Source organism: Loxodonta africana, chromosome 4, assembly GCF_030014295.1.
Source record: "Loxodonta africana isolate mLoxAfr1 chromosome 4, mLoxAfr1.hap2, whole genome shotgun sequence".
Lineage (NCBI taxonomy): Eukaryota > Metazoa > Chordata > Mammalia > Proboscidea > Elephantidae > Loxodonta > Loxodonta africana.
The window spans coordinates 108,677,674-108,690,508 of NC_087345.1; the positions used below are offsets into that span (position 1 = coordinate 108,677,674).

Below are 12,835 nucleotides of genomic sequence, written 5' to 3' on the forward strand. Positions count from 1 at the left end.
ATATTTCTGTAAAGGTCCTTCAAGAATTGTGCTCAGCTTTAGTTTATTCTGTGTATGAAAACTTTTATTGGATACCTGCTGTGAGTCAGAATCGACTCAAGGCACCGGGTTTGGTTTGGTTTTGGTACTAACCAGTGACAATATGGAAGGTGAACTTTATCATTTTTAGTTAACTAGAAGTCATTGTGTTGTCAACATGTACGAATATGCTTAATGATAATATATGTTGAATGCATGCTGGGTAAACCAGCTCTATTTTCCTTTATGCTGTATAGAGTAATGAATGAGAGAATGGGCTTTGGATTCGAGTTGTTTCCTCTCTGCACTTGCTAGCTGTGAGATTCTCAAGTTGGGGTGAGTATGGACTCACAGGGCTGGTGTGAAGATGAAATGAAATTAAAAAGGTCAAGTGCTTAGCACAATTGAGACAGGCAGCCTCAGAGCCCAACCCTTCTAAGAAACACCTGCTCTGGCTTATCCTCCTACACCAAGCAGAATAAGCTGCCCTTTCTTCTGAAATTGTCCTTGACAAGATAACCACAGAACAGGTCATAGATGTCCTCAACCTGCCCCTGAGTGGAGACTTAGCATCCTGATGAAAGAAAATCAACCTCTTCCTCTATCCTGGGGGATCAAACCCTTGTCTAAAGAAAATGCATATTCATCCCCAAGCTCTGAGCTGCTGCGTGAAGGTCAATCCTGAATATTCATGATGAATTTACTTTTCCTTGTCCACTCTCAGTGAAAACCCACCCTCCCCTCCCCAAGCTGCCTGTGAGCAGTCTTGGAGGCAATAACCCTGATTACTCCTTTCCTTGTGCAGCAAAGTAAAGACGTCTTTCTGATCTCCCACCTCAGCCTCTTGTTTATTGGCTGTAACAGGTCACACACCGAGCAAAACCTGGGGTTTTCACCTGGCAACAACACGTGACTGGTGCATATTAAAAGCATTACCAAAAAAAAGAAAAAAACTCGTTGTCATCCAGACCATTCAGACTCATCAGTACTCCTATTTTTAATGAATTCAAACTACTCTGGGGCTGTAAATGACAGATGTGGCTGTCATCACTGAAACTCCATGAAGTGCTGTTTTACTTGTAGAGGGAATAAAAATTGGGGCCTCTGATTAAATTAATTGTAGAGGGAATATAAATTGGGTCCTCTGACTAAATTAATTATAGAGGGAATATAAATTGGACTCTATCTGGCTAAATTAATGAAGCTACTAAGGTCATTGACCTTGCACACTGAAAAACTGTGTGACCTTTTGCAAATCCCATAACATTTCTGGGCTTCCTTTTTTTCCCACCTGTAAAACTACCTGAACTGTTTTGATCCCTTCCAATTCTAATTTTGATATTTACAGTGGTTAAGAAAATTGAAGTTATATCCCCATATGCCTTCCCTGCCTGTATTTGCACCATTTTATGTGTGATAATATAAGTAAATGCTTTCTTTGTAACATGCTGAGACTGACATTTCTGGAAGAAAAAATTAACCACAGCCATAGAATGAGATATTTAAGGTCAATTTGGGTTTTTAAGTAGATGGAACTGAGAAATTCCTCAATTCCTTCTTAAAATAGTTGGCTCCTTCCTTTTGGCATCTGCATTTGAATATCAAAGTAAACATCAAAGGCTGTTCTGTGCTCTTTTCTGCTTTGGTTGTTAAGGCTTAGCTCAGACACTTGATAGGTTTAAGGAGAATGCATTAAAGAGAGAACCCATAGACACTTAAATTTCTTTTGTCGTTTTTGTTAACCTTATAATCTTTTTCTAATGTGAGTTGTGTCTTTGCTACTTTGATCAACTGAAAAATCTCGTCTGTCTCTTGTGTTCCAAAGAGAAGCCAAATTTCTGAATTCTTAGTCTAAAAACCTCTAAATTCAAATTCTTTTTTTGGTCATACTATATAACTTTTTATTCATCTCCTTTATTACCTTGAAAGAGCAAGGAAAATTAAGTTAGTATGATTGATGTTCTCAAAGGAATTTTATATATAGTTTTCAATAATTTATTAGTATTACATTAATTAGTAATAGCCTATGGTATCCGAGATGTTTGCCAGTGGAGTTGATATTTAGGCAAAATTATTAGTTGTTTGTACATTTCATGAAGGTCTGGAAAGTGTAATATAATATTTTCATTTAAGCTACCAAAATTTAAGGTTAGAGAAATAGTACTATCCAAGTAATTTTCCTCCTAAAACCTATTGTCCACATCCCAACTGTGAGCATTCTTATTTTGTACTCTGATGTAGCACTGAAAGGTAAGAAGACAGAATTGATTTGAAGGGAGGCAGAATAAATATTTTTTAAATTCTATTCAGTTCAGTAAACATTTATTGATCATATCGCTTTATGTTTCAATTACCTGTGGACATGACAACAAAATTCATGTCAACATTTCAGCATATTGACAAAATTCATATCAACATTTCAGCATATTGACAAAATTCAGTGATGGGCAATGTATAAGCATTTGTTTGGCTCTCCAGATTATGGGTTTGTGATTTATGCTGGTTAGTTGTTCTGGTCTCAGCTGAGTCTGCAGTAGGATTGAGGATTGAGTAACTATGGAGGGTGAACTTCAGGGAGAAGTCACATTTGGCTACAAAGATTCTAACCTGATCTACCGAAAAGATGAATGTTAGTACCCAGAAAATTTGGGATGTGGGGAAGCAGAGGTTAGGGAATTTACTTTGGATAACCATCTTTTGCTTTTATTTGCCTAAAATAAAAAAATTATAAATATGTTCAGTTTGACTGTGCTATTACTCCAAACTTAGGTAAAAATATTTTTTCATATGCAGCTGCAAATTGTGAAGGGTCTGCTTAATGTGGGAATCAATTAATATTTGCACCTCCCTAATTAATCCCTTGGCATTCCTATTTTTGAAACATGGTTGGTTTCCTTACGTTTTTCTTTTTTTTGTGATAGCAGCAGTTGGAGAGAATATCTAAGAATCATAATATTTTAGACCTGAAAGGAACCCTGAAATCATTTAGTTCAACTCCCTCATTGACGTTGTTGCTGTTGTTAGTTGTGGTTGAGTCTATTCCAACTCGTGGCAGCCACATGTGTGCAGAGTAGAACTGCTTCCTAGGATTTTCAAGGCTGTGACCTTTCAGAAGCAGATTGCCAGGCTTATCTTCTGAGGCACATCTGGATAGGTTCAAACCGCCAACCTTTTGGCTGGTAGTTGAGAGCTCAACTGTTTGTACCACCCATGAATCTCCTGTGGACATACTCCAAGTCATGCGGCAAGTTAGATTCCAGTGGCTTCCCCAATGGTTTTGTTTTGTTGCTGGCATACAGCCTGGCTTTGCAGGGAAAACAAAAGAGGCTTGACTGAAATTGCAAAATATCAATTATAGTGTTTGCATAGTACCTTATATTTGCAGAGCACTTTCAGATACGTTATGACTGAAATTAATAGCTGAGATAATCTGATATTATAATTAGTGTTATTTCTTGTCCTTTAGGCTCCTCCGATAAAAAGGTAAGTAGAATGTTCTTCCACATGGAATTGTATTTGTCACATAGTAATTATTTGCTATTATTACCGCTACTACTACTAATAATGCTATTATTATTTGTTGCTGTTATTAGGTTCTATGCACAGACCATATGTAATGAACTAGTGAGGAAAATTCTGCTGTGCAGTCTTTATTTTTTTTTGTGCATTAGGTAAAAGTTTATAGAGCAAATTAGTTTCCCATTTGCTAATTTGTGCAGAAAGTATTTCATGACCTTGGTTTCATTCCCCACAATGTGTCAGCACTCTCCCCATTTCTGCCCTGGGTTCCCATTTCCTTTCGTCCTGATTTTCTGCCCCTTCCTGCCTTCTCATCTTTGCTTTTTGGCAGATAGTGCCCTTTAGATCTTGAGTAATTGATTGTTGTAAGGAGTACATTCCACTCACGTGTTCTTGTTTATCCTATTTGCTTATCTATTGTTTGGCTAGGAGGTGGTCTCTAGGAATGGCTTCAGTTCCAGGTCAGAAGGATATCTTAGAGCCATAGTCTCAGGACTATGAGTTTCCTCCAGTCTCTGTCAGACCGGTAAATCTAGTCTTTTTTGTAAATGTGATATTCTACAGTTTTCTCCCATTCTGTTCAGGAGCAGTTGTTAGTGGTAGCTGGACACCATCAAGTTATTCTGGTCTCAGGGTTGTATAGACTGTGGTTCATAGAGTTGTTGGTTTTCTTCACTCTCCTTTGCTTTGGACCAGAAGAGACCAGTAGTTGTATCTTAGATGGCTGCTCACAAGCTTTTAAGACCCCAGACGCTACTCAACAAAGTAGGATGCAGAATATTGTCTTTTATATACAGTATTATGCCAATTGATGTAGATATCCCTTGAGTCTCTCCTGTGTGGTTTTACTGTAGGTATGCGAGGGGGAAGGAATGAAGAGAATTCAACCCTTGGAGTGTTCCCTATATAAACCTAGGTATCTCAACCTCTGATCTAGTGTTTACCCAAAAAAGGGGCCCTGACTTTTTGGCTTATTTTCTCATTTACTGTTGGACAGCATATAGAAATAGAAATCTTGAGAAGAGGCTATTTCTTCATCCACTGCTCTCACTGCCATTCTAGACTTTCATTACTATGTGAAGCTAAATTTTAGGAATAAATTATTTGGTGCCTTTAGCTTAATTTCTTGAGGAAATGGAACTCTCATGGAGGAAATCTTTCTAGACAAGAGGACTCTTTTTTTTTTTTCATTTTTTAAATTATGCTTTTGATGAAGGTTTACAGAGCAAATTAGTTTCTCATTGAATAATTAATACACATAGCATTTTGTAACATTGGTTGCTAAACCCACAATGTGTCAACACTCTCCCCTTCTCGACCTTGGGTTCCCCATTACCAGCTTTCCTGCCCCTCCCCTGCCCCCACCTTTTTGTCCTTGTCCCTGGGTAGGTGTGTCTTGTTTTGTCTTTATGGGCCTGTCTAATCTTTGGCTGAAGGGTGAACCTTAAAAGTGACTTCAGTACTGAGTTAAAAGGGTTTCTGGGGACCATACTCTTAGGGTTTCTCCGGTTACAGACAAGAGAAGGCTTTATAAATTTAACTCACTGGAACAATCATAATGTGGGCATTGGGTGAAAAAAAACATGATGAATTTTGCCAAATTTAACATTGAAAAAAAATCCTGAACTCTGTGGTTTATTTTTCTGTAGAAAAGAAAACCACTTCTAATTTTTCCTCTGTATTAAAGTAGACAAGCAACAGAGGAATCTTGAGAAATGGAGAGTCCAGAAGTAGGCCAACCTAAGAAGCACTTCTTAATTCAGATATATTACAACTCTAGTCCCCTCTACTCTGGCATCTTTACTTTCCCACATTGTCCTCTCATTGCCTTCCTGCTGCCATTTCTCTCACACCCTGTAAAGGAGTAGCAGAAATATCCAAGGATGATCTTTGTTGAGTTGGTTTGGAAGCAATGGTCACAGTAGAGACAGAGCTGAGAGAAGGATACTTGGCAGAGCTTTACCCTTTTGAAAGCATGGGCGGATTTGAGACTGAAGATCAAAAACAAGGACTTTGTTTCAGAAAAATACACCAAAGCAAAAGTACACAAATTTTTACTGACAGGTTCAAGAAGTTGTGACTCCCGTAAGCCCACTTTGGGGCAGTAGGTACATCCCTGTGTTGTGAGAGCTAACAGTATCCTTGGCCTTCCTCCTTGGTGAGCTCTCTGTTGGGAGGTAAGGGAGGAGAAAGGGATGTAAATTGAGTGTTTGGGGATTGATCCAGTCCAGAGCTTGCGAAAAGCTTACGCTAGTGATTTTCAGACTCACCCCATTTTCTCCAAACATTCATTACTTGAATGATTAGGGGTTCTGAGCATGTATCACTTCCACATCTGTTTATGAACCAGGAAGAGAAGGGAATTGAGAAGGTGCATGACTGCTTCTGAGAGAGCCTGTCATCTCCTTGTAGTGCCATTTGGATACATTTAACTGTTATAAAACACAGAGGGCCTTGTATATTTTGTAAGGAATCATCAAGGTGAATATTTCTTTGTGAGGCACTAACCCACTCTAGTAACTTCAGGCCTTACAAAATAATTTTTCTCCTTAGGGAACATTTCCTCATTCAAATACAAATTTTAAGAGATGCTGGGTAGAACTCCTTTGAGGAAAAAATTGGATTTAAAAGAGTAAAAGAAAAGAAAAATAAGAAAAACAGTAGGGAAAATAAGGATGAGATGGGAAATGCTTGCAAGATTTTGTGATTTGATTCAACTTTTCTTGTTTCCTCTTCTCTGTACTTTAAAATGTAGAAATTTGTATGTAGGTGAAAATAACTCATTTTAGGTTTTCAGTTGGTATTTGTTAATAGTCTCCTCCTACTTCTCTTTCATCGTCTTTGTTGAGTCAGTCAGTCATATGTCATATATGTAGATATACTGAGTTCTCACTTTGTACCAGTGAGTGGGCTGTGACCGATGCAGGGTCCACACCAGGTTCCTGCCCCTCCAGAAGATGACATTCTTGTAACCTGTGTTGGTTCCAAAGGACATTGGCAGACAAGAAAATTATTTATTGAGTGTGGTGAGCTCTGCTCCCAACGCTGATGCTTACTGACGTTGTAACCTTGGAAAAAATTTCTTAACTTCACGTGATCTTAGTACCCCTTTTTTTAAAGCCATAAAACAGATTAGTGAAATATTTTGTGGGTGAAGGGTACCTATGTTGTCTCTCTCAAATATATTAAGTAGGTAAGCAAACTCTTATTTTGTTTAAGATTATCTTTGTGACCAGTTTAACCATATGTAAAAATGGCACAGGGACTTCTGACCTCCTCCAGCTTCATGAAGGGAGAAAAATCACCATCAACATCAGTTGCCCAAGGCTGATTGCTATGAAGTGGAGGTCTAACATACCTCTACCCTCAAACCTTTTTACCAGTTTTGACACCAGCCGTCCCTTCCACGGTACTCTCTACTTCTCTGCTGGGCTTGATAATTCATTGCAGTGGCCACACAGAACTCACAGACAATATTCAGGATTTTGGGATTTATTAGGGAAGTAACAGGATACTTAAGGATCAGGATGACTCAGAATATAGTTCTTAGTCAGGACAGCTTCTTGACTGTGCCCACAGGCAAGCCTCTCCCTGGCCATTGGCCTCTCAGCTTGGCCCCTCAGCCCCTTGGTTCTGCCCGGCCTCTGCCCTGCTTGGCCAAGTGTTATGAAATTCTTTAGCTCCACTGATAAGTGCCCAGAGGCACCTCACTCCATGAGTAAGACCTTGGCCCCAAGGTGTTCAGCTCTGTAGCTCCATAGGTCAACAAGCCTAGCTCCTCTAACAAGTGCCCAGAGGCACCCCACACCACCAGGAAACCTTCTGCCTGGAAGCACTCGGCACTCTCGCTCTGTGGGTCAGCTCCCGAGCTGTCTTGAGCCAGCCTCCTGTTTCTGCTGCTGTTTGTCTGCCATTGCTTCTCGCTGTCTCAAGCTGTCTCTGGTGTTACTGCTCTCTCTCTCTGTCAGTCTACCTAGGAGGTTCTCAGCACAGGGGCCCTAGGTCCAAAGGATGTACTCCACTCCTGTCTCTTCTTCTTGGTGGTAGTGAGTTCCCCTTTCTGCCTCTGGGATAGCTCATTTTAAGCCTAGGGGGATGGCAAAACAGACCAGTCCCCTCATTAGGGTTCCATATACCTTATTTGCATGGTCCCACTCCCACAAGGGTGACATGTACCTTATTTGCATTATTAGCAAGCTATCTAATCCCCTTGGGGGGCCAAGAACCTCATTTGCATAGTCTCACCTAGTCATTTGTTGAGAGTTATAAAACCATGGTGAGAAATGCCATATAGAAGCAATCTGTTGCACCACACCATATAGTTGTCTGAGTTATTTGGGAATAGAAGGGATAGTAATATTTATAGCTATTTTTGTGCTAGCTGCTTGTGCTCAATTACTAACGTAAAGGTTGTTGGTTTGAACCCACCCAGCAGCGCCACAGAAGAAAGGCCTGAGGATCTGCTCCCATAAAGATTACAGCCAAGAAAATCCTATAGAGCAGCTCTACTCTGTAACACATGCAGCTGCCATGAGCTGGAATCGACTCTGGCAATGGGTTTGGTTTTGGTTTTGGTGCTAGCACCTCTTCCATACATTATCTGATTTATTTCTAACAACTGTCCTGTGATGTAGATACTCTTATTATCATCATTTTTTAAGTGAGGAAAACAGAGATGCAGAGAGGTTAAGAAATATACCCAAGGTCTCCCAGGCAGTAGGCAGCAGGACTGGGGGATTGCAATTCAGGGGATCTGGTTTCAGAAGCCATGCACCTAGCTTCCATCCTTTACAGCCTTTTGCAGGGTTACAGCATATTCATGTTGAAAGGAGAACGTCTTATATGGCAGACTCTTACAGTTAATTAAGAATTGTTTTTTTTCCTGTTTCAGGTATCTAACAGCAAGCAGCAATAGAGATTTCCTGCTTACCATGAAGCCCTTTTTAAAAAGGGCTGTTTTGGTCATAAGTTATGTAAGTATACATATATGTGCTTTTGAGATATCTGATAAGGAATATTTCTACTTTACTTGGTTCAGAGACACAATCTGGATTATTTAATAGAGTCAGCAATAGATTCTAACAATATGATTTTAGTATCAAAGCATTTATATGCCATAAATGTTAAAGAAAGCATTAAAAGTTATATATGGAAGAATTCTAGGTACATATAAACTTAATGACACAGCAGTGTGAACTACAGTATGTTACAAGTCCCTTTCATGCTACGGTTGCTGAGATGGTTTCAAGAAGAGGCAACACAAACCTGGCCATACCGTTTTCTGTTGCTGAGTAACAAATCACCCCAAAATTTCACGGCTTAAAACAGCAACCATTTATTTGCCCTAGATGCTTTAGTCTGGGCAGTACTCATTCAGATGGTTGTTCGGCTCATCGTGATTGTTGGCTGAGGTTACCCGAGCCAGGTCATTCAGCTGTCGCCTGGGCTAAGTCACCTTGGTCTCTCCCTCTGTCATATTTCATCCTCTAAGGCTTTTCCATGTGGCCTCTCTCTCAGGATAGCCAGGATTCCCTTACAGCATGGCAACTGGGTTCTAAAAGGAGAACCCAAAAGTTGCAAGACTTCTCAAAGGTTAGGCCCAGAACTGGCACAGTATACCTTCTACCACCTTATGATGGACAAAGCAAGTAACGAGAACAACCCAGATTTAAGGGGAAGGGAAATTGACTGCATTTTTCGATTGGAGGAGCAGGATGTGTTTATAAAGAGAGTGGGAATTTTGGGTGGCCATCTTTGGCAACTATTGCATTAATCATCCTCTTATGTTTGTTGGACGGTCCTATTCAATAAGGTTAGGAGACCAGTCTCTTATGGTATTGCTGTTTGTCCTAAGTTTCCTATCAAAATTTATAAGGTTTTACATGAAACTTTTAAAAATGTCTTCCAATTCCAATGTTAACAATTAACTTGAATATTTTTCTCAACACTAAAATGTGTTTATGGAAGAAGATGAATGTGCATATACTGAATGAAGCGGAGATCTTTGACTGGGAAGTTTCATCAAAAGGAGCAAAAGAATTTCTCTGAAGAGTTCCCCAGTGTTTTTGCATAGAATTAAAATGAGTTGACACCTGTTCCAGAGCAACTGATTTTCTTAGAGTTGTTTGGGAATGCAATTGATTTCACGTTATTGTTGTGATAAAAGTTGTCAAATATCAGTCATTTTGTTCTCTCTAAATTTTTCTCTCAAAGCCCTTTTTGCTGTTTTTCTCCTTATTCTTTTGGTTTATTGAAGCATCAGGGCTTTTTCCTTCTCTGTAGTATTTTTCGTAAATTCATATTCTTTTAGATGCTTTGCCTGCTATGTAGTTGACATTGCCATTATCATATCTTTAAGGATTTAAAATCAGTTTGAAAATTTGCCCATCACCTTGATCTACCCTGTAGCAGGGCATTGTGTGAATATGAAAGTTAAGATGACCTTAAATTGCTGCTTAGACATTATTTATCGTCGATATGCTTTTGGCTGACATTATATATTCATTCTAAGTTTTTTGGATTTGGGGTCACTTATGTAAAAGGCAGTCATCAAAAAAGTCAGTGATATTCAAGAAAAAAAAAAAATTTGAACCGTAACCACCCGAAACTTAATCTTTTATTCAGGCCAAGATTTCCCTGTAATTTAAACAGAAACAATGCAATTGGCCCTAATTGAAATGAGAATTACATGTAGAAGGTCTTTGTGGGTGAACTCTACTCTGGACAAAACTCATCCACAAAAGTGTCTCTGTCATCTATGGTTCCCTTGCTCACCTTAGCAACAGAAAATTCCATAGGGTGAATAAAATGCATTCTCTGGGATTTGTTGAAATAACCCTTCAGGAACATTCTGCTTTAGGGCGTTCAAGGACTGGAATTGCTCCCAAGTGTTTTCATTCAAGACCCAGCAATAGTATTAGGTTTCATTTAAAATTAACTTTCATGGGGCTGTGTGAGTGGAATGGATAAGAGTTTGGGGTTTGAAGGACAGTAACATAAGTTCACCTCCTGGATTCTGTAATTTATAATGTGTGAGACCCTGGGAAAATTATCTTTGAGCCACAACTTCCTCATCTACTTCTAGTTTTGTTATGAGGCTTCAGGTGAGATATAAGGCTTCTACTGCAGTGGATAATAGCTAGCAAGTGACTAATACAGCTCTTATTATGAATTTGTATATCTCTTCCTCATCACCTTCATTGCTTACCGTCCTCCCTACCCAGCTATTTCTACTCTTCCCTCTCATCCTGAATACTAGAATTTTAGAAATGCTCACTATAAGCAGTGTTTGCAAAACAAAGTATTTGTAAAGCACCTGGAAGGTATCCTTCAGAAAGGTGAGACTTAGCCCAGCATGTGTTTATTTTCTTACCACATCTCCTTGTTCTCTGAAGGTGATTATAATTTTGTACTTCCGTCTGTGGATAATGGGAGGATCCATGCCGCTCTTTTCAGAGCAAGATAATCCAGCTTCATTTTCGCCTTATATTCTTACAAGGTCAGTAGAATTTTTTTTTTTAAACCTCCGCTTGGAATTTGTTGGATAGTTTTAAATAATCTTAATTTATATGATAGGTTGACTTTGCACTTTAAGAAGAGTTGTGTTCTATTCAGTGTGTAGGGGGAGAAGAAACTATTGTTCATGCATTTGAAATACTTTTCAGCAAATGGAGAAACTGGAGATGTTTTATCGGTACTATTAATGTTGTTCTCATATTGGTATGTACTTGTTTATCTAACAAGTATTTTATTGGGTACTTATCAATAACAAATATCTATTGAGTCACCCATATGGCAAATGTTACAGAACAATGCACAGATAAAAGTATAGAAGTTTGTTGGACAGTACTTGGAATTGGACAAGACTATTCTCATTTCTAACACCAGATGGAAGTTAGGGAATCCCTACGCCACCTTCACTTCTGACCAGCTGGCTACAAATTTGAAAGTTACCACTACCCCCTCAGGTTCAGTAATTTTCTAGAATGATTCACAGAACTCAGGAAAGTACTATAATTACGGTTACAGCTTTGTGATAACAAAAGAATACAAACCAGAATCATCCAAAAGGATAGACACACAGGGTGGTGACTGGGACTTGAATGGTTCAAAACGTGAAGCTTCCATGTCCTCAAGGAAACATTACACTCCTGGGGTCGATGTTTGGAAATATGTGCAAGGAATATTGGCAACCAGGAAGCTCTCCCAACCTTAATGTACAGAGTTTTTGTAGAGGCTTCATTACGTAGGTGTACTTGATTGAATCATTTAGTTGTGTGGTTGAACTCAATTGCCAGTGCCTTTTCCTTCCCCAGAGAGGTCAGGCTGGTATCAAGTGGCTCAAAATTCCACCTTTCTGGCATGGCTACCCCCTGTCATGAGTCATCTCACTGAGATACTCGAGGGACCCCACCATGAGATACATCCTTAGCATAAACTATCAGGTGTGATCTGGGGAGCCCACTATGAATAGCAAAGATGCTCCAGTCACTTGGGAAATTGCAAGAGTTTAGAGGCTACCTCCCAGGAACCATGGACAAAGACCAGCCAAATTCTTTATGACACAGACATAATAACCACTTGTAAGATTAAAAACAGGGGTGAAAGTAGCAAATGAACAACAATATTTACTAAGATACACCTAATTATATATTGCTGTTTGTCCTTATGAGTTGTAGAGATTTGGGGTCAAGATCAATGGATCTTGTTCATTAAGAAGATTTTTATAGAAAGGTATGATACTGTTTCCATGGTTAAGGAAACTATTTAAAATCTCATTATTCCAGCCAGAACTGTACAAGTAATCTTAAATTAGCATAATTTGCTATACTTTCTTTTTTTTTTTTTCGTACTCATCCTCACTTGCTGGTTGGCTTTTGGAAAGAGAGATCTAGTTTTTTAATTTGTTACAGAATATTTTGGGAGGTATTAGTAGTTGCTATGCTATCTTTAGTAACCCTAAAATAAGTAGGGAAAACCCTTGTCATAGGCATTTAATAAACATTTCTTTTTTATCCTCTTTTAAAAGTTCCAATTTGATTTTAAGGCAGTGTGAACTACAGTATATTACAAGCCCCTTTCATGCTACAGATGCTGAAGTGGTCTCAAGAAGAGGCAACACAAACCTGGCCATATCCGTTTTCTGTTGCTGAGTAACAAACCACCCCAAAATTTAGTGGCTTAAAACAACAGCAACCACTGATTTGCCGTAGATCAAATTGGAACAGACTCTGGTGAGCTGGAGGCTGTTGCGTGACAGGTGGATTAAAAGAGTTGTCTTTTATCTAGGAAAGTAAAA

The 12,835-nt window shown here is 39.0% G+C and overlaps 1 protein-coding gene across 1 annotated transcript in view; it reads left to right on the top strand.

The window, feature by feature from the left end:
• Nucleotides 1-12,835, top strand: part of TMTC1 (transmembrane O-mannosyltransferase targeting cadherins 1) — a 336,358-nt gene that overhangs the window by 149,986 nt on the left and 173,537 nt on the right. The window contains exons 6-7 of the mRNA XM_023555130.2: nt 8,429-8,510; nt 10,932-11,035. Of these exons, the coding sequence (XP_023410898.1) occupies nt 8,429-8,510; nt 10,932-11,035 (186 nt within the window). The remainder of the gene's footprint in view (nt 1-8,428; nt 8,511-10,931; nt 11,036-12,835) is intronic.